The 23248-nt window shown below is 58.3% G+C and overlaps 1 protein-coding gene across 4 annotated transcripts; it reads left to right on the forward strand.

Moving 5' to 3' along the window:
• The first annotated feature begins 1525 nt into the window (after positions 1-1525).
• Positions 1526-20546, forward strand: Atp13a2 (ATPase type 13A2). Of its 4 annotated transcripts, none has more exons than XM_013034669.1 (29): positions 1526-1597; positions 7065-7156; positions 7248-7430; positions 7664-7719; positions 7827-7941; positions 8160-8239; positions 9334-9411; positions 9590-9659; positions 10359-10493; positions 10577-10643; positions 10718-10849; positions 12095-12250; positions 13084-13194; positions 13285-13331; positions 13421-13609; positions 14746-14952; positions 15729-15824; positions 15900-16059; positions 16140-16260; positions 16355-16479; positions 17080-17240; positions 17364-17468; positions 17547-17626; positions 18312-18464; positions 18546-18642; positions 19267-19490; positions 19580-19731; positions 19875-20044; positions 20132-20546. In XM_013034669.1, the coding sequence occupies exons 1-29, from the start codon at positions 1588-1590 to the stop codon at positions 20267-20269; spliced, it is 3510 nt and encodes a 1169-aa protein (XP_012890123.1). In that variant the 5' UTR covers positions 1526-1587; the 3' UTR covers positions 20270-20546. The 4 variants fall into 4 exon arrangements, with proteins under 4 accessions (XP_012890123.1, XP_012890146.1, XP_012890137.1 ...); XM_013034692.1 differs by having other exon boundaries at positions 19949-20044; XM_013034683.1 differs by having other exon boundaries at positions 15960-16059.
• The last annotated feature ends 2702 nt before the right edge of the window (positions 20547-23248 follow it).

Here is a 23248-nt window from a genome sequence, read left to right on the forward strand (position 1 = left end):
TTTCCAAACCCAGCCTCCTGCTGCCCCAGGGGGGATCTGGGACCCTGTCAAGGTGGCCTGCTAGACACCAGACTAAGCCTTGGGGTTGGGGAGAGAACCTCAAGTTACACAGCCTGTCCATAATGGAAGTGTCATTTGCCAGTGAAATTCCTGTGCCCCAGGTGGCCAACACAAAGGACCTCCAGCCTGTTCCAACAGCAATCTGCCCAGCACAGCAAGCGGCTTCTCTGTCCCCAGCTACAAAAGGCCAAAGGCTCCTGTGTTCAGGATGCCACACATTCCTCTACCTCTACACTCCATCCAGCAAGTCCTGGATAGCTAGCTTTTCCTGACAGAACTACCATGGTCTCCTACACTGGAGAACACTGGAGAGTGCCCCCCTCCCCAATCATACCCCACCACAGCTCTATCTTTTCAGCACTTTCTAATATCAGCTGTTGTTGAAAATTCTAATAGTAGGAAACTGTAGAGACAGGAATTAAGGATAAGGTGGTAGAGGCAGGGCCATGGACAGGGTCAGGAAGTCAGGACCATGGCTTCAGGGCTGAAGGACAGGACCTTGGAGCAGGACTATAAGGACAGGGAAAGCAGACAGCAGACAGGGATGTGTCCATTTGGCTCCCCCCCGGTATTCCTGGTGCCTAGAACATTTAAGTGACACTCCATAATTGACATGGGACAAATTGACTAGAGAGGACCTGGGCCAGGCCTGCCCCCTCCCCCCCCCCAGCATGAACTTCCCCTGATTTTCTCTGAGGTCTCATAGATGCTCCTCTATCCAAAGGCCATTGACTCTGCAGTCAAGGGGCCACCATACCCTGTCCTGTCACTGTGGGAGAGTTTGGTACAAGTATGAGGAAGTCTGAGGGCTCCAGGCCTCTCACCAGTGTAGGGGTGTCTGTGGGTCAAGCCATGAAGCTTCTGGCCTGGGTGATATCCCACCATCTCTCTCTGGCATTGTCCAAGTCTCCTGGACCTGGTAACCCTGCTCCCTGAGTGCGTACACATCGCTGTGAGGCATCTGTGGGCAAGTGTGTCTTCCCGTGTGGCAGCCGGGTGCTGTGCCCTGGGCTTCACATGTGTTCCCATGGGATGCCTGCACTAGGCAGGCATTGCCAATGTCACTGTCATCCTACAGGTTAGGAAATGAGGCTCAGAGAGACTAGTTGGTTTGCTTATGGTCATACAGCCTGGAAGAGAGAGGCCAGCTTGTACCAGGAGGGGTAGTCCCCAGTCGCTGTAGTGTGTGCAGCGGTGTCTGAGGCAGGCAGAGATGGTGGGAGGGGTGGGAGTTACTATCTATCTCCACCTCCGCCTGTCTGGGTGTCCATCTGGAGGAGCCCGGCTTGGACTACAAGTCCCGGCAGGCTGAGCGTGGCGGCGACTGACGTGCAGGGGTGGGCGGGGCCTTGGCGGCCGCAGAAGCACAGACTGCGGCACCTCGGCGCGCGCCTCGGCGTCGTGCCTGTGCCCGCGCCCCCCGCCCGCGCCCCGGCCCCCGGCCCGCACCCCGCTGCCTCCGCGCCCCGGACCGCGCCCCCCGGGGCCTGGCGCACGCCGGGCCGGCGATGAGCGCGAGGAGCCAGCATGAGCGCAGGTGAGTCGCCCCGCGGGGTGGGCCCGGTGCCCGGCACGGGCGGCATCCCGCCGCGGGGCCGCCAGCCCGGCCCGGGGCCGCCGCCTCTCCCCGGGCCTTCCCGGAGCGGCCGGGGCCCGAGGGCGCCGCGCGCCGCCGACCCCGCCCGGCCGGGCTGCTGGGCCTCGGGGTCTAGGGGGCCCCCTGCCCCGCTCCTGCCAGCTGATCCCACTGCAGGTGGGGACGCGGGGCGCCGTCCGGGGGCCTCGCGGAGGCCTGCGGGCACCCCCCCCCCGGCCTGGGCCCACTGGACCGGGCACGCCGGGTCTCTGCAAAGCCTGGGGCCCAAATGGCGTCCGGGACCCTGCCTCAGGCTCCCGGAGGATCCGGGGACCACACCCTCCCGGCCCCGGCCCAGGCCGGGGGGGATGATAAGCTCCTCCTGCCAGAGCCTCGTTCAACCCCACCTGCTGCCCAATGAAGCCCCAACCGCCGCCCCAAAACTGTGCAGCTGCGGGCCGGGACACCTGTATCTCTCCCTCCACGTCCCCATGCAGGGACGGAGGGAGGGAGGGGGAAGGGGAAGGATGCAGACTGTAGAGCCCTTGCCTAGTGATCTCCGGGCCCTGATGCATGCAAACAAAACAAAAATTAGTGAATACATACATACATACCAAAAAAAAAAAAAAAGAATAAGGAAAGATGGCCTTAGATTCAGATTCAAACATCAGTCAGACAGACATGGACACCTGCACCTGGCCACAGGAGAACCAGTCAGGGAGGTCGGAGCTGCCACCCTGGACCACTGCCAGCAGATCAGCAGGAAGCTGGGCTTCTGCAGGAAGGAAGCAAGAGGTTCCCCCAAATGGCCTTGACTCCAACCCCTCTGCCCCACAGTCTTGAAGGCATTGCCCCAGGGGTGTGAGCTCAAACCAGAGCCAAGTCCAGCCTTGGCCACTCATGGATATGTGACATTGTGCATGCTGATCAACCTCTCTGGGCCTCTTCTTTCTTTCTTTTTTTATTTATTTATTTTTTTTTGGTGCTGATACTGGGGCTTGAACTCAGCCTCAAACTCTCCCTTGGCATTTTTGCTCAAGGCTGGTGCTCTAGCACTTGAGCCACACCTCCGCTTACGGCTTTCATTGGTGGTTAGTTGGTGATAAAGTCTCATGGACTTTTCTGCCCAGTCTGGCTTCAAATTAGGATTCTCAGATCTCAGTCGTCTGTGTAACTATGATGATAGGCGTGAGCCACCACTGCCCAGCTCTTTCTTTATTTTTTAAAATTGGTATTTGTAATGCTGGTGACCAAACTCAGGGCCTGGTTCTTGCTCAGCAAATACCCTGCTGCTGGACTACAGCCCCAGCTCCTGTGCCGCATTTTAAATGGGGATCTTACGTTTCACTGAGTCTGTGAAAAGTAAATTAAAATCCACTAATTTCTAGCTGCTTCTCCTTTTAAGTTCTATGACCCTGGTTTGGCCAGGAGTTAACTGCTGTTCCTCACTTTCCCCATCTGTAAAAAGGGGAACTGATGGTCTCCCTCTCAGAAAGCTATGTGGATGAGTGAGTGCTCTGTGCCCCACAAGCCCTGGAGCCCTAACACTGCAGGACAAGTGCAGAGGAAGTTCTCAGCCCAACCAGGCCCCGCCCAGGCCCGAGCTCACCCACTAATAGGGCTGGCTGAGCCGTGGAGACTTGCAGGGTGACCCTAAGCCACCAGAATTGTAGATAAGCAGACCCACGCAGGTGTTTTGACAGGTGTCCTACAGGACAGCTGGACAGTGGGCCCTCAGCTCAGCTCTTTGTATGTGGGAAGAGGTGCACCCTAGAGGGGTTGAATTCCTCTTCTCACCAGCTCTTCTCCCCCTTTCCTGAGATTGGCTGGGAACAACAGATGTGTAGTAGACATAAGGAAGAACTTCCCAAGGGGAAGAAGGAGCACTGTTCAGATCCTGGGGCGCTTGAGGAAGGGGGTGGCACTTGCACACCTCACAGCAGACTGAGGTGGGGGGTGTGGAGAGACCCCACAGGTGTGCACTCAGCCAATCAATGCAGGTGTGAGCAGAACCCCATAACACCTATATAGCCAACGAAGGCAGGGAGTACTTTGGAGCAAGACAGGCCCCTGGAGGCTCAGGGTTCTCCTTTGTGAAGCCAGGTAAGAACCCACCCCACCCTGCTGGCGTGGATTGAGTCAGATGGGCACACAGGTGACTGAGGCCTTCGTCCAGGCTCAGCCAGGCCTAGCTTCTTTTCCAGCCCCAATAGTCTGGAACACAGGCTGGTCTGAGGCAATAAAATGGCTGTGGGGCTGGACAAGGGGTGGACAAGAGGAAGCCAGGCCGGAAAGTGGGTTAGGCACTACCACGCCTCCCAGCAGGGATCCAACCCCCTGTGACCTTCAAGGACCTTCAAGTCCCCACACAGGACTCCTGGCATCCCATCCTACAGATGGGCGATGGAAGCCCAAACAGGCTGAGGCACATGCCTTACTAAACACAGCCTGCTTGGAAGAGAGCCAGCAAAGACAACTCATGATGAAGGCGTGGCTGGTGATGGTGGCTTTTGGCAACTTAGTCACCTCTGTGCCTCGGGACCCAACCACAAAACCAGGATGAAAGCAGTACCTGCTTCAGAAGGTTCTAGAAGGGATAGAGGAGCTGCCCAGGGGGCCCCTCCATGCACCTCACAGGCACCCAGATCAGCTCCCAGGGCAGATGAGAAGCCCCACTTCCCCACTTGGGGGCGCTGTAGTCTCTGGCTCTCTGGCAGGCAGAGGCTGTGGCCTGGCGGTGGCCATGGTACCTGTGAACCAGGAAATATGGAGGGTGCCCACTGTCTGGATGGGGCCATGCTGGCCATGCTGAAGAGCAGAGGCTGTGCTGTTGGGGGAGGGAAGGCAATGAAAGATTTCCCAAGCTAAGACTGCCATCATTCATGCATGCATTGTGTGTGTGTGTGTGTGTGTGTGTGTGTGGATTTAAGATTTCCCAAGCTAAGACTGCCATCATTCATTCATGCATTGTGTGTGTGTGTGTGTGTGTCTGTGTGTGTGTCTGTGTGTGTAGATTTCTCAAGCTAAGACTGCCATCATTCATGCATGCATTGTGTTGTGTGTGTGTGTGTGTGTGAATGAAAGATTTCCCAAGCTAAGACTGCCATCATTCATGTATGCATTGCGTGTGTGTGTGTGTGTGTCTGTGTGTGTGTGTGAATGAAAGATTTCCCAAGCTAAGACTGCCATCATTCATGCATGCATTGTGTGTGTGTGTGTGTCTGTGTGTGTGTGTCTGTGTGTGTGTGTGTAGGCAATGAAAGATTTCCCAAGCTAAGACTGCCATCATTCATGCATGCATTGCAAGCGTGTGTGTGTCCGTGTCCCGGCGATCAGCCTCCTCCTGACTCTGTGTCACTGCCATCAGTTTTCTGAGGCAGTGGGCCACCATGAGCAGGCGGGGGCACTGCCACAGATGGCCCTCCTCTCCAGTCCTTTGGTTTCTGCGTCACCAGGCAGAAGAGGCCTCAGGCGGCACAGGGCACATGCGCTATTCGTTTTCCTAACTTGCCACGTGACTCCTGAAGCCCAGGATCCCACTCTGGCTTCCTGGCTGCACTATTGACTGGTGGCCTTTGTAGGAAGAGCTTGGTGCTGAGCACCCTTGGGGGTACCGAGGAGGGTTAAGTGAGCTAATTTGTCACCTGGGAAGAGGTTGAGTGGTGCTAGCTGTTCTTATTGTCCTGACTAGCACAGCAGTTATTAGCACCTTGTCTCCGGGGATCTGGGACAGAGAGGGCAGGGCTGGTCTGATGGGGACCTGTGGCTCTGGCAGTAAGGTATGCGCAGGTGATGTGGCAGGGCCAAAGCTTAGTCGCAGCTAGTGGTGGGGGTAAGTCCCTGAAAATCAGTTTGGAAGGTTGATTGATTTCAAGGATCAGCCATGTCCGCTGTTGCTGCTTCTCTGTGGGCTCAGGACTCAAGTAGGTAAGGCCCTACACCTGGAAGAGGAGAGCATCCAGGAGTGGATTGAGCATGCCCAGAAGCTGATACCTCAGAACCACCCAAGCCCTGGCTCACTGACGCCCTCTACCATGGGGTAAGGAGCTGAGAAGGGCTGGGCCGTCAGGGGACTTTGCAGCTAGAGGGCCTGGCAGCCCAGTGTCTGTGAGGAGGCATGGCTGGGGGTGTGGCTCAAGCTTCTGCCTAGCAAGCCCAGGCCCTGAGTTCAATCTCCTGTATTACCAAAAACCACACCAACCAAACCAGAGACAGCCTGGCTCTCTGGGAGCATCATTGCTGCCCTGCCAACACCTCAACTTCTTTTGGCACTAAATAAACCCTTGTTTCATTTTTAAAAACAAACAGCCAGGTGCTGGTGGCTCACACTGTAATCCTAGCTAATCAGGAACTTGAGATTTGAGGATCGAGATTTGAAGCCAGCCTAGGCAGGAAAGTCTGTGAGACTCTTCAATTAACCACCAAAAAAGGTGGAAGTGAAGTGGAAGTGTGGCTCTAGTGGTAGACCACCAGCCTTGAATGAAAAACCTCAGGGCCCTGATAGTGAACTTCTCTGGGACTCTGCTTTTCTGTACAATAGAGGTAACCCTCACAGGATTCTTGTGTTCACTGTGTGCAAATAGGAGAAAAACACACATTAATAAGCTTCGGGAAATATTGACTCGATACTGATTTTTTTTTTACTTTTTTTTTTGTAAGTCGTGGGGATTGAACTCTGGGCCTGGGCACTGTCCCTTAGCTCTTCAGCTCAAGGCTAGCGCCCTACCACTTGAGCCACAGCGCCACTATGGATACTGATTTTTTGTGTGTATGTCTGGACGTGCACTGGTCCTCTGCCCTTCGGAGACCTCAGCTCTCCAAGAGAGGAAGGAGGAAAAGTAGCCCTCGGTGCTATATCCCAAGCCTCAATTTAACTGTAAAGACTTCCCTGCATACCTGACATTTCAGCATTCTGAACTTGACTTCTCAGTGTCTCCTCCGAGACACTGAGCCTGTGTTGGGCACTGAGATTGAATGAGGATGAGCAGCCCTGACCCCTGTCCACTGTGGGGTGGGGGAGGAAGGGACGGTGGGACACAGCAAGCCAGCAGCAGGACGAGGGAGCCAGCATGCTCACCAGGCCTCCCAACCCTGGGCCAGACTCAAGAAACAAGACTCTCCAGTAAGAACCATCGGCACACAGGCCCGAGGAGACCTGGTGATAAAGAAACGGCGTCGTGATGCCCATCTGTAATCTTAGCTGCTCAGGAGGCTGAGGGAGGAGCATCTCCAGTTTGAGGCCAGCTGGAGCCGAGTTAGCAAGAGTCTGTTTCAAAATGGCTGTGGGTGTAGGACAGTGGTAGAGTGCTTGCCTAGCGTGGACAAGGCCCTGGGGTCAATCCCCTGTACCAAAAGAGAGGGAGGGAAGGAAGGAAATAGAGAAGGAAGGGTGCCTGCCGCCCCCACGGTGTGTCTCCGTCCTGTCCAGACAGCAGCCCGCTCGTGGGCAGCCCGCCCAGCTATGGGACCCTGACGATAGAGACATCGATCGATCCCCTCAGCTCCTCAGTTTCATCCGTGGTAGGTGGACATAGTGGGCATGGGGTGCGGGGATACTCCCCAGGCCACGGCCCTCCCACCTCTGTGTCCCAGCCCCACCTTCTACCCACAGAGGCTCAGCGGCTACTGTGGCAGTCCATGGAGGGGCATCGGCTATCACGCCGTGGTCTGGATGCTGGCCGGGATCCCTTGGCTGCTGTTCCGCTGGAAGCCCTTGTGGGGCGTGCGCCTGCGGCTCCGGCCCTGCAGCCTGGCCCACGCCGAAACACTCGTTATCGAAACAAGAGACAAAGAGGTGAGCGCCGGGCTCCTCTGGGGTGGGACAGCCGGGCCCAGGATAGGACCTCAGCGACAGGACCTCGGCTTTCTCACCCGGGCAGTGGGGGAAGGGACTGACGGGGTGCTTCCCATGGGCTCCTACGCAGCCTCAACGTCTGCCTTCTCCAGAGGGGCCCCTGGCTGTGGGACGGGCCTGGAAGGGCCAGGCAGCGTCTGTCCCAGAGTTGAGGCCACACCTCTGTGTTCCAGGATAGCTCGTGGCAGCTCTCCACTGTCCAGGTGCAGACAGAGGCCATCGAGGGCAGGTGAGGCAGCCCTCCACAGCTGCGGCACGGCCCCTACATCCCAGGGAGGGGTGATTGGGGCTCTTTGGGGATCCGAGTCACCTTAGTAATCTCCACTCCCTCCTCAGCCTGGAGCTGCCCCTACAGGCCCAAGCAGAGGATGGCCGGAGCCAGGTGGCTGTGGGGACAATTCCAGAGAGCACGTGGAAAGACACTGCCCCGCTCCACGGGCAGGAGGAGGCAGTGAGTGCCCCTCCCCTCTGCTGCACGTGTGTCCCTCATGCCCCCTAGCTCTGCTGCCCCAAATATCTGGGGTACGGTCTGACCTCTTGACACTTCCAAGCCTCTTGTGTGTCCTGCGATTCTGTCATGGGTGGGCTTCCTCCACCCCCAGCACTCCCCAGGGAGCTGGGTCCCTCTACTATACAGCAGCCTCCTCACTGCCTCTCCCCTCCTTCCAGAAACAAGTTCTGCGGTACTACCTCTTCCAGGGCCAGCGCTACGTGTGGATTGAGACTCAGCAAGCCTTCCTCCAAGTCAGGTAGGAGCCAGGGCAACAGCCCAGGCCACCTCCTGGAAGGGACAAATGCTGAACCCGGTACCTGACTCAGCCCTTCCAGGCTGGAGGCCACTGCCTACAAATGGGGCAGGGACTCCTCCTCAGAAGGTCCTGTTGAGGGTGGAGTGTGTAAGAATTCCTGTCTGAGCCGGGCGCTGGTGGCTCATGGCTGTAATCCTAGCTACTCAGGAGGCTGTGATCTGAGGATCATAGTCAAACCTGGGGCTGGTGGCTCACACCTGTCATCCTAGTTACTCAGGAGGCTGAGATCTGAGGATCACAGTTCAAAGTCAGCCCAGAGTCAGTCCATGAGACTTTTACCTCCAATGAACCATCAGAAAACTGGAAGTGGCACTGTGGCTCAAAGTGGTAGAGTGCTAGCCTTGAACAAAAGAGTTTAGGGACAACACCTAAGCCCCAAGACAAGACTGCAGAGCTGGGAATGCCAGACAGTGCTGGGGGAGTGGTAGGGGATGTGGTATCCAGTCCGTTCAGCACCAGGACCTCAGGACCCCAAGGGAACTCTTTAGGGCAGTGCACAGCACATCCCAGGCTCCCAGCCATCGTGAGTTGTGGCTGCTCCTGGGGACATGGAGGTTGGTTGTCCTCTGGGCCTCAGCTTCTCTATCTGGGTGGTAGGGGGAAGGAATGGCTGGCTAGACTGTGGATTCTGCCCCAGTTGGGGCATTCAGAGCTCACAGGCAGGGAGGCATGCTCTCAGCAATTACACCAGCAGAACGTGGCAGCGGCCATGCCACACAGCCCTGCCCAAAGTGCACCACACTTATGCTGACTCACAGCTCACCACAGCCGGAGGACACTGAGGCACAGAGGTTCAGTGTCTTCAGGAGGACCCTTGTCACTAAGTGACAGTGCTCTTGTCACTGTTGATGGTGAGACAGTCTTGGGGCCCAGCCTGAGGAGCAGAAAGAGAAAGCTGGAGCTGGAGCTCCTGAAGCACCTGCCTTCTACCCAGAGCTTAGTGAGGCAGAAGGGGCCCCAGCCAGCGGGGGTGAGGGTGCAGAGCCCAGGCCCGTCGCCCACACCACCACATGTCCCTGCTCCACCCTTGCCAGCCTGCTGGACCGTGGCCGCAGCTGTGATGACATCCACAGCTCCCGTTCCGGCCTCAGCCTCCAGGAGCAAACGGTGAGGTGAGTGCCACCCTGGGCTCAGGTACCCTGCCAGCCAGGACCTGGCCTTGTCCTCTTCCTCCCACATCGCAGTGCTTTCTTGGGGCCTTGGTTTCCCCAAGGGAAATGGGAACTGCACCACCCTGGGAGGGTCCAGCTACCACAGGTGGCCTGGAAGCTCAGCCGCTGCCCCTTACAGGAAGAGCATGTACGGCTCCAACGTGATCGGCGTCCCAGTCAAGTCCTACCCGCAACTCCTGGTGGACGAGGTACTCCCTTCCCTGGAGACTCCCCCATTGCCTTTTCGGCAGTGGGCAGTGGACGGTCACCCAGACTCTGCCCCATGAGCCATCAAGAATCCAGGTCTAAGATGTAGAAGCTCAAAGCTTGGGCTCTCTGGGGGTGGGGTGCAACCTGCAGGCTAGCTAGGAAGCAAAAGCCTGCAGCCAGTGCACCTACCAAGCGCCCTCCAGCCTGGGGCATGCTGTCCTGTGTCCTCACAGAGCCCTGGGAGAGGCCTGCGCCTGCAGGCTATTCACACAGAGAAGGCCGCACTTCATTGTGGGGCCAGGACATGGCCCTGTTTCTGTCCACCCCCCTGCCCAGGGCCAGCCAGGGTGGAAGGAGGGGCCACAGACCCCAGCTGCTGCACCTGACAGCCTGACACTCAGGCACTGTGTGGCAAAAGCTGGCAACTTCCCCAGTCCATGCCTTAGTTTCCTCATCTGTAGAATGGTGATGGCTTGGTGGAATTGTCATTGCCACGTGTGGCACTTAGATCTCAGTGCTTAGCAGGGCTGGTGTGTAGAGGCTCAGCAAATGCCATTGTCCCCTTTATAGCAGTGAAGCTGGTGGCCTGAGGGACATCTGCTGGGGTGGATATAGGTTGGCACCAGTCCTTTAGCAGCCACGACTTGTGGCCTGTCCCAGGAACATGGGTCTTCACGCTGCCTCCTGCCCATCCCCAGGCACTGAACCCCTACTATGGGTTCCAGGCTTTCAGCATCGTGCTGTGGCTCGCCGACCACTACTACTGGTACGCCCTCTGCATCTTCTTCATCTCTACTATCTCCATCTGCCTGTCGCTCTACAAGACCAGAAAGGTAAGCGTGGGAGGTGGCAGGGGTGAGTGGGCCAGTCCCCAAGGGCCACTGCTCAACCACCCTGTCTTGTCCCTTCGCCACAGCAAAGCACAGCTCTAAGGGACATGGTCAAGCTATCTGTACAGGTGTGCGTGTGCCGGCCAGGGGGAGGTGAGGAGCTGGGGAAGGAGGGAAGCTGGGAGTGGGGGTACAGCCGGACCACACTGACCACCATCTGCTTGCAGGGGAGGAGTGGGTTGATTCCAGCGAGCTGGTGCCTGGAGACTGCATGGTGCTGCCCAAGGAGGGCGGCCTGATGCCCTGTGACGCCGCCCTGGTGGCTGGCGAGTGTGTGGTGAATGAGAGCTCTCTGACAGGTAAGCCCTGACGCTGGCCCACACCGTCCACCCCGGCCTCTGCATTGTGTGAGTTTTAGTGTGACTTTTCTTTCCTTTTCCTGCTCAAGTCATAATCTTGGCTGCAGTAACTCCATTCCCTTGGACTTGTGGTTCTGGTTCTCTGTGCCTCAGCCTCCTCTCCTGTACATCTCACTCACTGCAGAGCAGGGGTACAGAGCAGGCCCCCAGCACAAGTGAATCATCATCCATAGCCAGGTTTCCCTAAAGGCCTGGCCTCCAAACACCCAGGAGCCCGTGACATGCCAACAGGACCCTGCTCACAAGCCCAGAGCAGCCCCTCAAGGGGTCCAAGATGTCCCAGACATTGTTTCCTGTTCTTATGGACTGTGTGCACGCTTGCAGTTCTTTCACTTGTGTACATGGGTTCACGCTTGGTGTGAGGATCTCCAGTTCCAGGCCAGCTTGGATATGTGACAAGATGCTAGCTTAAGTAATAAGAATAATAGAAGCAGCTGGGTGCTGGTAGCCCACGCCTGTAGTCCTAGTTCCTCAGGAGGCTGAGGATCGCAGTTCAAAGCCAGCCTAGGCAGGAAAGTCCATGAGACTCTTATCTCCAATTAGCCATCAGAAAACTGGAAGTGGAGCTGTGGCACATAGTGGTAGAGTGCTAGCCTAGAGCGAAAAAGCTCAGGGACAGCACCCAGGCCCTGAGATCAAGCCCCAGGACTGGCCAAAAAATGAAAGAATATTGGGAGTGATTGGTGTGATACTTGGTGTTGCCAAGCTGGCCCTCTTCCATTGTCCAGTCACCTCTGCTCACCTACTGGAAGGTGGAGACCAATCCTGGCTTATCCCTGAGTCCTTGGCAGAACCTGCATGCAATAAGTCTTAATAATCCTGTCTTTATTGGCAATAGTTGGTGGGTAGTCTGCCAGGCAGCCTGTGCCAGCCCCCATGCAAATACCTGCACTGGCCTGAATTACCGTTCGTGTCATCATACACGTGGCAGGCCCTAGCACTGGCCCCACTCCCCTGAGTTGGTTCCTAAGAACCAACCTAGAAGACACCCCCAGGGTATCTCACTGTCCTCATGAAGACATAAAGGGCCCTCCCAGGTCATGGGGCTATGATTTCCTGTTCACACCTGGTTACAGAGTTTAAGGAGATTTAGGCCTGCGGGAACAATTCCAAGCTCAACTCCTGGTGTGGGTGACAGGGAGGGGCCTGAGGCTCCTCCTGGGCCTCACACCATGCCCCTTCCAGGGGAGAGTGTCCCAGTGCTGAAGACAGCCCTGCCACAGGGGCCCAGAGCCTACTGCCCAGAGACCCATCGGCGGCACACACTCTTCTGTGGGACCCTCGTCCTGCAGGCCCGGGCCTATGTGGGGCGCCACTCCCTGGCAGTGGTGACCCGGACAGGTGTGTATTCAGAAATGGGAGGAGCATTGGTTCAGCACCTCCAGGAGAGTGCCAAAGCAAGGCAGGATCTTGCCCACTGCACACAGGCCTCCACATCCCTGTCCTGCAGACCTGCTGAGGGGGGGGGGGGGCGCGGAGGATTACAGATGCTGGGAGGTGGGTTGGCAAGCAAAAACCCACCCAATTTTTAAATGTTGTCCACTAATTATATATATATATATATATTTTGTGTGTGGGGGGGGGTCCGGTCGTGGGGTCTGAACTCTGGGCCTGGGCGCTGTCCCACAGCTCTTCAGCTCAAGGCTAGCGCTCTACCACTTGAGCCACAGTGCCACTTCCGGCTTTTTTTCTTTTTGCTTATTTGATGCTGAGGAATCGAAACCAGGGTCTCATGCATGCAAGGCAAGCACTCTACCACTGAGCCACCTTCCCAGCCCTAATTATATTTTTTTGTGCCTGTAGCGGGACTTGAACTTGGGGTTTGAGTACTGACCCTAGCTTTTTCACTCAAAACTCTCGCTCTACACTTGAGCTATAGCTCTACTTCTATTGGAGATAGTTTCACAGACTTTCCTGTCCAGGTTGGCTTTGAACCACAATCTTCAGATATCAGCCTCCTGAGTAGCCAGCACTGCAGGCGGCAGCCACCAGTGCCTGGCCACTGATTCCATTTTTAAAACTCCTGTGGGGTCTTAGCAAGGCTTGAGGGCCCAAATTGCATGAAGTTTGGCCATGAGCATCGTGTCCCGTCATGCCAGAGGTGCCGGTGGGGGTGGCAGGGGGGGTCTGTCCTGACCCTGCCTCCCCTGTGTTGGCATCCTGTCTGTTCTCAGGGTTTTGTACAGCCAAAGGGGGGTTGGTGAGCTCCATCCTGCACCCCAAGCCCGTCAGCTTCAAGTTCTACACACACAGTATGAAGTTTGTGGCGGCCCTCTCTGTCCTGGGTGAGTGGGCCCTGCACCCGGCTCTGCTGGTAGACCCCCCCACCCCCACCCAGATCCGACTCCACACTCATCCCTTACTGTTCCCCCCAGCTCTGCTCGGCACCATCTACAGCGTCTTCATTCTCTACCGGAACCGGGTAAGCCCTGGGGGCCGGGTGGGGGCTGCCCTGGGCTGGTCTGCACACACAGGCCCTCTCTGTGTGCTCACAGTGGTGCCTCCCGCCAGGTGCCTGTCAAGGAGATGGTGATCCGTGCTCTGGACCTGGTAACGGTGGTGGTGCCACCCGCCCTGCCAGCTGCCATGACAGTGTGCACACTTTATGCCCAGAGCCGGCTGCGCACGCAGGGCATCTTCTGCCTCCACCCGCTTCGCATCAACCTGGGGGGCAAGCTGCGGCTGGTGTGCTTTGATAAGGTGGGTGGCAGGGGCGGGGCCGATGGGGCGGGAGTGGGCCCTGCACAGCCCTCCTTTTCCCCAGTGACCTGGCCAGGCGGGCACCACAGCTGCCTCCCTCTCAGACTGTGGGTGAAGGTTTTGCTAGACTCCTGGTCCCATCCACAGTGGAAACCTAGAGATCCTCATACCCCACCTAGCTCCTTCCCTCGCCATCCCTGGGCTGGCACATGAGGGGTCTGAAGTCATTGAACAAGTCGGTACTGAGCGCCTGACCAGCATGGACACTGCATGTCCCCATTCAAATGAGTGAATCAGAGCACCAGTGCTCCAGAGATGCAGAAGATGGCGGGGAGGGGTAGGGAGAGGAAAAAGGGCATAATGGACACTCCCTTCAAAAGAGGGCTGTCGCCGGGCACCAGTGGCTCATGCTTATAGTCCTAACTTCTCAGGAGGCTGAGATGTGAGGATTGGGGTTCAAAACCAGCCCAGGCAGAAAAGTCCCAGTGAGACTTGTATCTCCAATTAACCACTCAAAAACTGGAAGTCAAGCTGGGGCTCAGAGTGATAAATAAAGCACAAGTGGTAGAGTTCAAGCCCCATGACTGACAAAACCCAAAATTTTTTTTTAAAAAAAGAGAATTATCAAGGATGGCCCCTGTGATCCAGTCTGCAGTGACCTCCACTAAGTCTCACAGAGCAGGCAGGGAGAAGCAAGAGGACCCAGGCCCAGACACTGTGCCCAGGGCCCAGGCAGAAGCGGAGGGGACATGACCAGACCTGTGATGTGAGCAAGTGCCCCGATCGCAGAGGCCACAGGTTGTGAGTTGAGGAGGGGAGCCATAGACACCCAGCGCCCAGGCTAGCGAGGGAGCTGTGTGTAAATGGACAGTGAAAAGAAGGCACTTGCTCATTCATTCCTGCATTCAGCAAATAGATTTAAGTTCAGGCCAGCTTTTCATCTAGGGTCCACAGCGAGCAGATGCAAGGGAAGCAAAGCCCCCATGGCTGAGACCCGAGGAAGTGCTAGACAGTAGCTGGGGAGAGGGAGGGGGAAGGACACATGGGCACCCAGCAGGTGCACAGGGGTTACAGCTGGCCTGGCACCCAGCTCAGCAGGACACAGCTCATTGAGGACTCGCCCCTGTCCCCCACAGACGGGCACCCTCACTGAGGACGGCTTGGACGTGATGGGGGTGGTACCCCTAAAGGAGAATGTGTTCCTGCCAATGATCCCGGAACCCCGCCATCTGCCCGTGGGGCCCCTGCTTCGAGCACTGACCACCTGCCATGGCCTCAGCCGGCTACGTGATTCCCCAGTGGGCGACCCCATGGACCTTAAGATGGTGGAGTCTACTGGCTGGGTAAGGACTAGGGCAGCTGGGCCTTGTGACCTCCACTCGGTCTTCTTGCCGGGTCTGTAACACCATCGTCAGTATCATGGCTGCCGTGCACCCACCATGTGCCCTCCCTCCGCTGTTAGCGGTCCTACCAAGCTTAAAAAACTTGCTCCCTGGGAAGAAAACTGAAGTTGACCAATTTGAATACTTCGCCTACTGGCAAAGGCAGAGTTTTGTTTTTTTTTTTTTTGGGGTCCGGTAGTGGGGCCTGAACTCTGGGCCTGGGCACTGTCCCTCAGCTCTTCAGCTCAAGGCTAGCACTCTACCACTTGAGCCACAGCACCACCTCCAGCTTTTTCTTTTTGCTTATGTGGTGCTAAGGAATCGAACCCAGGGCCCCAGGCATGCAAGGCAAGCACTCTACCACTGAGCCACCTTCCCAGCCCCAAAGGCAGAGTTTTGAGATTTTGTTTTTATTGTATGTTTTCTTGTCACTGGTGTTTGAACTCCAGGCCCTTTCCTGCTGAGCCATGCCTCTAGTCCAGAGCCAGAGTTTGGCCTTGAGTTGACCCAGCTGCAAAGCCTGTGTTCTTAGTTTCCATGCTCTCAAGCATCTAGCTCAAGTCTTTCCTGAGAAATTGGAGGACTGGAGACCACCTCACCCTACTCATGCCTACCAACTAAAAACCCCGAAGACCCCCTTCACCTATCTCAGGGCCACGGAGGCCACCAGCAGCTCCTTCCTGTGAACCCTTGATGCGGGCCGCGCCCCTCACTGCCAACCTCTGTCTGCCTCCCAGGTCCTGGAGGAGGGGCCGGCTGCAGACCCAGCATGTGGAGCCCAGGTCCTGGCAGTGATGAGACCCCCAGCTCAGGAGCCCCAGCTGCCCAGAACGGTGAGCCTCAGGTGACTGTGGGCATGGGACTCCAAGAGCAGAATCCACAGCCCCTCAGCTCCTCTGTCTCCACAGGAGGAGACCCCACAGCCAGTCAGCATCCTTTGCCGGTTCCCCTTCTCTTCGGCTCTGCAGCGCATGGACGTGGTGGTGACATGGCCGGGAGCCACGCAGCCCGAGGCCTACATCAAGGGCTCCCCAGAGCTGGTGGCCGGCCTTTGCAGCCCTGAGACAGGTGAAGGGACCGGCCTAGATTGCAGCGGGCGGCATGGAGGCCCAGGGGCCCCACCCCCAGTGACCCCCTTCTTCCTGCAGTCCCCTCCAACTTCGCCCAGGTGCTGCAGAGTTACACTGCTGCCGGGTATCGTGTTGTGGCTCTGGCTGGCAAGCCACTGCCCATTGTGCCCAGCCTGGAGGCTGCCCAGCAGCTGACAAGGTAGGCCACCCCTGGCATGGGGAGGGAGGCCGTAGTGTGGCCTGGTCCAGGGAAGTTACCCCAGCCGCCACCCCATGGTCTGTCCCCCTTCCAGGGCCACTGTGGAGCGGGAGCTGAGCCTCCTGGGACTGTTGGTCATGAGGAACCTGCTGAAGCCACAGACCACCCCCGTCATCCGTGCTCTGCGGGGGACCAACATCCGCACGGTCATGGTGACAGGTACCGGCCTGCGGAGCAGCATGAAGGGAAGCCAGCAACTCCCTGTGCCACCTTTTGGGGTCCAGGCCCTTTCCAAACATACATGGGTGCGCACGGTGCCCTCACCCATGACAAATGAGGAAACTGAGGCTGAGAATGGAGTGACACCTTGAGAGCTCTGCGGCCCAGCTCCCCTGCCAGCTGGCCTCCCTGGGTCTCAGGTTCCAGCTTTGAGAACTGGGGAGGTGATGTCAGCCAGCTCAAAGGTTGTGACAGTCTCAAGGAACAAGAAAGACGCCAGCTGGGGTGGAATGGCAGGAGCGAGTAGGTCTGTGTCCTCAAGGATTACTCCCCCACGTCCTGGCGCAGCCCTCCACACGCATGCGCACTCAGCCTAGCAGTTACACGCGTGCGCACAGTATCTGGAGCGCGGATGGGCGGCCCAGTCCTGGCTTCTCTGAAGTCCCTTTGATGCCTGGTTTTACCAACTGAGAAGCAGAGCTCCAGATCCAGCTAGCTCTCTCATGCTCTATTGGCCAGCGATGGCAGAGGGCGGGTCCTCAAGGCGGTGTGAGCAGGGGCTGAGCAGCATTAGACCCTGACCTCCTCTGCGCCCCCCAGGGGACAACCTGCAGACGGCCGTCACTGTGGCTCAGGCCTGTGGCATGGTGGGCCCCCAGGAGCGCCTGACCATTGTCCATGCCACCCACCCTGAGCGAGGGCAGCCGGCCTCCCTGGACTTCCTGCCGGTGGAGTCCTCCACAGCCATGAACGGGACTAAGGTAAGACTGACCCAGAGCCCCCCCCAGTTCACCTCACCCAGGCCCCGGCACTGCAGGGTGGGCAGGGGCAGCTGGGGACTGGGGAGCTCAGGGAGCTCCTGGGGCTCTCCGGATCCTGTCCAGGTTGAAAGCTTCACCTTGGAGCCAGAGCCCCGGTCTACCCACCTGGCCCTCAGTGGATCCACCTTCAGTGTCCTGAGGAAGCACTTCCCCAAGCTGCTGCCCAAGGTAGGGCACCCACTCCCCTGCCCACCCCAGCCCTCAGCTCTCCACAGCTGCCTCAGCCCTGCCCTCTCTGCACCCCAGGTCCTGGTGCAAGGCACCGTCTTTGCCCGCATGGCCCCTGAGCAGAAGACAGAGCTTGTGTGTGAGCTCCAGAAGCTCCAGTGAGTGCTGCGCCCGCAGGGGTGGCCCGGGCCCCGCAGAGGTGGCCAGGGCCCGCGGGAGGGAGCGTGTCTGTCATCCTGTCCCTTCCCCCTCCTCGACAGAAAGCTACTCCCCTCAAGAAGTACCCAGATGAGGCTTAGCGGACAGGGTGGGGGTGTGAAGCAGTGGCAGATTGCTTGCCCAGCACATACAAGGTCCTCGGTTCAATTCCCAGTAGCACATAAGTGAAAAAGTATCAGGACTGAGTGCAGTAGTTCATGCCTATAATCCCAGATACTCCAGTAGATGAGATCATGAAGATCACAGCTCAAGACTCCGTCTTAAGTGGGGTATGGTGGTTCACATCTGTTATCCCAGCTTACCTACCTATGCTTCAAGCAGAAAGCATAGGGAAGAGAATTGTGATCTGAACAAAGGTGCATGACCCTACCTGAAAAGGCAACAAAGGGTGTGGCGTGTCTCAAGTGGTATAGCACCTGCCTAGCAAGCAAGAGGCCCTGAGTTCAAACCTCACTCCCCTCCAGAAAGGCAAAAGCAGCAGTACTGGGCAGGTTGGCCTCTGCCCTGCCGGGAGTCACAGCACTGTTACTGCGTCACAGGGGCACGAGGACCCCGCTATGGCCGTTCTGCCAGGACGCCTGTGAAGCAGACAGACTTCACAGGCCCACCCTGTCCATCCCGCAGGTATTGCGTGGGCATGTGCGGGGACGGCGCCAATGACTGCGGGGCGCTGAAGGCCGCTGACGTGGGCGTCTCGCTGTCCCAGGCAGAGGCCTCTGTGGTCTCGCCCTTCACCTCCAGCATGGCCAGCATTGAGTGTGTGCCTGCGGTTATCAGGTGAGGCCCGGCGGGCTGGCAGCGCGGACCGGGCGGGGCCCGACAGCCGGCCTGGATCCTGATTCCATCCCCACCACTTAGGGAAGGTCGCTGTTCCCTGGACACGTCCTTCAGCGTCTTCAAGTACATGGCCCTCTACAGCCTCACCCAGTTCATCTCCGTCCTGATCCTCTACACGGTGAGTGCCAGCAGGGCCCGTGCGAGCCCAGTGCCCACCCACGGACGACACACAGTGCAGTCAAGAGCTGGACAAGTTCTGGATGTGTGGGTGATTCGGACCCTGGTCCTCCCTCCGTCCTTCCTGCTGAGACTCAGCGAAACTCGTGGGTCCTTAGAAACAGCAGCAGCTGCCGTGTGCTAACTTGTCCCTAACTCCAGTAGCACTGAGTCTGCAAGGGAAACTGAGGCAGAGCCAGGACCCCTACCCCTGCCCCTTTTCCGTGAATCCCTAAACTGCCCTTGCCCACGAGCTCTGCCCCAGATCTCACTGTGCCTCCCACCCCTGCTCTGAAGGTGTTCAGAGCAAGACAGTGTGCAGTGTCTGGAGAGCAGGGACGTGTCCCCACCAGCCCAGAGGCGCCACAGGCAGAGCCTCGGCCTCCGTCAGAGGGGAGGTGGCCGCCCAGACCAGCCCGAGAGGCAGGATAGTGCTTCCGGCATCAGACTGGGGGCTCCCCGGAGCTGGGTTCACGTCACCCACATGCGGTGGGGTGACAGGAAGGTGCCTGTCCTGTCAGACTCCCCAGCAACAGGTTGCGGGGCCAGGTCTCAGTTTCCCTCTGGCCTCCTTCACCTGCTGCAGATCAACACCAACCTGGGAGACGTGCAGTTCCTGGCCATCGACCTGGTCATCACCACCACCGTGGCGGTGCTCATGAGCCGCACAGGGCCAGCGCTGACACTGGGGCGGGCGCGGCCGCCCGGGGCGCTGCTCAGCGTGCCTGTGCTGGGCAGCCTGCTGCTGCAGGTGGCCCTAGTGGCTGGTGTCCAACTGGGGGGCTATTTCCTGGCCATCACCCAGCCCTGGTGAGTAGCAAGTAGCTGGGCTTCCCCAAGCCCTCCCCAGCCTCCTCCACACCACAGCTGTCCCCTGAAGCCCAGCCCTGGCTCCCCAGGTTCGTGCCTCTGAACAGCTCAGTGCCAGCACCTGACAACCTGCCCAACTACGAGAACACGGTCATCTTCTCCCTGTCCAGCTTCCAGTACCTCATCCTGGCTGCGGCTGTGTCCAAGGGAGCGCCCTTCCGCCGGCCGCTCTACACCAACGGTGCTGCCGCCGGGTGGGGTGGGCGCGGGGCCGAGGGGGCAGCTGGGGTGTGGAGAGGGGGCTCCGAGTGGAGTGTGCGTGTGCGCATGTGTGTGCATGTCCCGGGGCGCGGCCCCCTTTCTGACGGACTCCCCCACCCCCAGTGCCCTTCCTGGTGGCCCTGGCGTTCTTGGGCTCTGTCCTGGTGGGCCTCATCCTGGTCCCCGGCCTCCTGCAGGGGCCACTTGGACTGAGGAACATCGCCGACACCTGTTTCAAGCTGCTGCTGCTGGGCCTGGTCGCCTCGCACTTTGTGGGAGCCTTCATGCTGGAGGTGGGGTGTCCCCGGTGGTGGTGACATCAGGAGGGCTGGGGGTTCCGCCTGGCTGCCCCCCCACGCCTTCCCTCCCCACCTCTGCAGAGCGTGCTGGACCAGTGCCTCCCTGCCTGCCTGCGGCAGCTCCGGCCCAAACGCGCCTCCAAGAAACGCTTCAAGCAGGTGGAGCGGGAGCTGGCTGAGCAGCCCTGGCCACCGCTGCCCACCGGGCCCAGGAGGTAATGCCGGCCCTGGGCACGCTGGACCCCAGATGGCCCTGCCTCAGCCGCCTCTGGAGCCGTCTCCGGAGCCGTCTCCTGCCATCCGCTCCACAGCACGGACTTGGCCATTTTCACACTCCTGCCCCGAGACTGCCTGGCCCAGCCTGCCCCATTCCCAGCCTGGGAAAGTGTTGACTGTTGTTGTCCCCTACTTACACCACCCTGTGTAGAGACGGCGGCCAGCTCCATTGGGAGCCTCTGTCAGTGTAGCAAATAAAGTGATATTTTCCTGGCTTGGCCACGCCTGTTTCAGACCCTGCCATCGCCTCCTCCCGGCGCCCAGCTGGCCTTGTGTTCCTGGCAGCCGTGGGGCGCGCATGCATGTGCTTTCTAGTACTGGGGTTTGAACTCAGGGTTTTGCACTCTCCTATGGCTTTTTCACTCAGAGTAGCACTCGATCACTGAGCTATAGCTCTGCTTCCAGCTTGTTGGTGGTTCATTGGAGAAAAGTCTCACTGCCTGGTCTGGCTTTGAACTGTGATCCTCAGATCTCGGCCTCCTGAGTAGCTAGGATGACAGCTGTGAGCCATGGGGACCCAGCCAGCCCTCACCTTTCAGGTTACAGCTGCAACCCATTCTTACACAGGGACTTGCAACAGGGCGCCAGGGGCAGCAGTGAGAGCAGGTGGCTCAAAGCAGGGTCATCCCACTTTCCTGGGGGAGCAGGAGTGCTGGGCACTGGCAAGCCACGTTACAGGGCGCTGTTCCTCTCGTCCTCCTCCCCTGTCTGCCACCCCCACATCCTGGGATGGGTTTGGTCAGTTCCTCCCGTAGATAAAATCTAGGCTCTGAGCCTGGATCTCCCAGCCAGCCCTAAACACCATCCCCTGGGGAGAGTGGGTGCGGCTGACTTCATCCCACCAGCAGGCTCTGGGCCAGCCCCTCTGCTCTGGAGATGCAGCTGGGTCTGGCTCCTCAGAGCAGGGATGCACAGCAAAGAAGGGCAGCTTCCTGCTGGCCTCGTCACTGGAAGCCTGGTGCAAGGCCCAGGCCACCAGGGTCCGAACACAGGGAAAGCTGAATGAAGTTGTGAAGAGGCGGGCAGGGCGATGGATGAGCCCAGGCCAGTCCTCTCACAGACCTGCCCGTGACAGGACAGCAGGCGAGCCGCTGTGTACCTGTAGTGAAGGAGGCCTGCCTGCAGGTCCGTCTGTTACTGGATGCAGGGGAGGGATTATGAAGCTTCCTCTGAGGGAGTGACTATCTCCTGTATTTGCTTTAAAAGTTTGTTGTTGTTGTTTTAATTCCTGGCACCTGTTTATCATGCCTGATTTTTGCCCTAATCTATCCTGCCTTACCTCTGCTGCCCTTAGCAAATCAACCGTGAACCCACTGGACAAGCTCTCCACATCCAGCAGTGAATAAATAACTGCTCTAATCCAGCTTGAGGCCAGCTGCTGGTGCAGAGGAGCCCTCAGCGCCCCCTCCCTCCCCCTTACAGCTGCCACTCCCAGTCCTTAGGGTCTAGAAAGGTGGGCAGGACCAGCTGGACATCTTGAAGCCCGGTTCCCACCCATCTTACCCACCTCCCTTTCTTTTTTTTCTTTTGTCGGTCATGAGGCTTGAAGTCTGGGCCTAGCCACTGTCCCTGAGCTCTAGCTCAAGGCAAGCACTCTACCACTTGAGTCACAATGCCACTTCCGGTTTCCTGGTGGTTAATTGGAGATTGGAGTCTCATGGACTTCCCTTGCCCAGGCTGGCTTTGAACCACAACCCTCAGATCTCAGCCTCCTGAGTAGCTAGAATTACAGGTATGAGCCACTGGCACTCGGCTTCCTTTTTTTTTTCTCCCCGGTGCCAGTCTTGAAGCTTGAACTCAGGGCCTGGGCACTTTCTCTGAGCTTCTTATGCTCACTGCTAGTGCTCTACCACTTGAGCCACAACTCCATATGCAGCTTTTTTTGTAGGTTAGTGAAGTCTCAGAGACTTTTCTGTGCAGGTTGGCTTCAAACCTTGAGACTGAGATCTCAGCCTCCTGAGTAGCTAGGATTACAGGTGTGAGCCACCAGCAAGCACCTGGCTTAGTTTCCCCTGTTTATCAAGCATAGGAGACAGTATGTCTGCCAGGTGTTTTCCCCTCCTCCCTCCAGGACCAGGCCCATGAGGAATGATGGGTGTTGGGAAGGGCTGGGCCTGGCCCACCGCTGTCTGGGCAGCTCTGCTGCAGTGAAAACAGTACATTTATGGGCTCAGCAAGGGGGCACTTGGGGACAAACGTTGTGCAGCACATACTTGGTCCTAGGGGAGCTGTGGGCAGGCCCACAGTCCACATGGTCACAAGGGAAGTCAAGGGCTGGAGGACTGGAAGTTGGGCACTGAGGGCAGGGGAGGGTTGGGACGTTGTGAATTTGGGTTTGGATGTTGATTGAACCTGGTATCTCTAGCGCTCAAGTGGGGCCAGGCGTCATGACCTCTGAAATTGGGGACATGCCCTGGTTCTGTCTCTTTTCCTAGATCCTGGGGTGGGAGGGGGACAAAGGCGAAGTTGGGGGTCCCAGTCATCTGGAAGAGCTCCCGTGCTGGGACAGGAGGGGCGGCTCTTGGATGGCTGGGCTGTGGACTGGGCCCTCACAGCCCTCTCCACGGTGGGCTCAGTTTTGAGGTCACACTGAGCTGGGCGTGACACAGGGACCTGCAGGCAGTGCCAGGTCCGGAAGGAAGGAAGGAAGGAGGGGGGGAGGAAGGAAGAAAGGAGGGGGGGAGGAAGAAAGGGGAGAGGGGAGAGGGGAGAGGCGGCTGGTTGGAGTCATCTGGGCAGGATGCCGGCCGGGGACCCGGAGACCAGAGACCCTTGGAAGAGGGAACACCAGGCCCCAGCCGGGGCTCCTTCCAGCAGAGGAGCTGCCTTGGCTGACTCCTGGGGGGCTGGGACGCCTGTGGCGTGGGGTACAGGGGCGCTGAAGGAGGACCCCTCACGCGGGCGGGAGCCGCGGCAAGGCGC

Source organism: Dipodomys ordii, unplaced genomic scaffold, assembly GCF_000151885.1.
Source record: "Dipodomys ordii isolate 6190 unplaced genomic scaffold, Dord_2.0 Scaffold6, whole genome shotgun sequence".
NCBI lineage: Eukaryota > Metazoa > Chordata > Mammalia > Rodentia > Heteromyidae > Dipodomys > Dipodomys ordii.

What these genes read in the sequence shown, in the direction of transcription:
- Atp13a2 (XM_013034669.1), top strand. An exon ending in GGCAGTGGTGACCCGGACAG is followed by an intron (nt 12,251 to 13,083) that starts GTGTGTATTCAG and finishes GTCTGTTCTCAG; the next exon opens with GGTTTTGTACAGCCAAAGGG. An exon ending in CCGCACGGTCATGGTGACAG is followed by an intron (nt 16,480 to 17,079) that starts GTACCGGCCTGC and finishes TGCGCCCCCCAG; the next exon opens with GGGACAACCTGCAGACGGCC.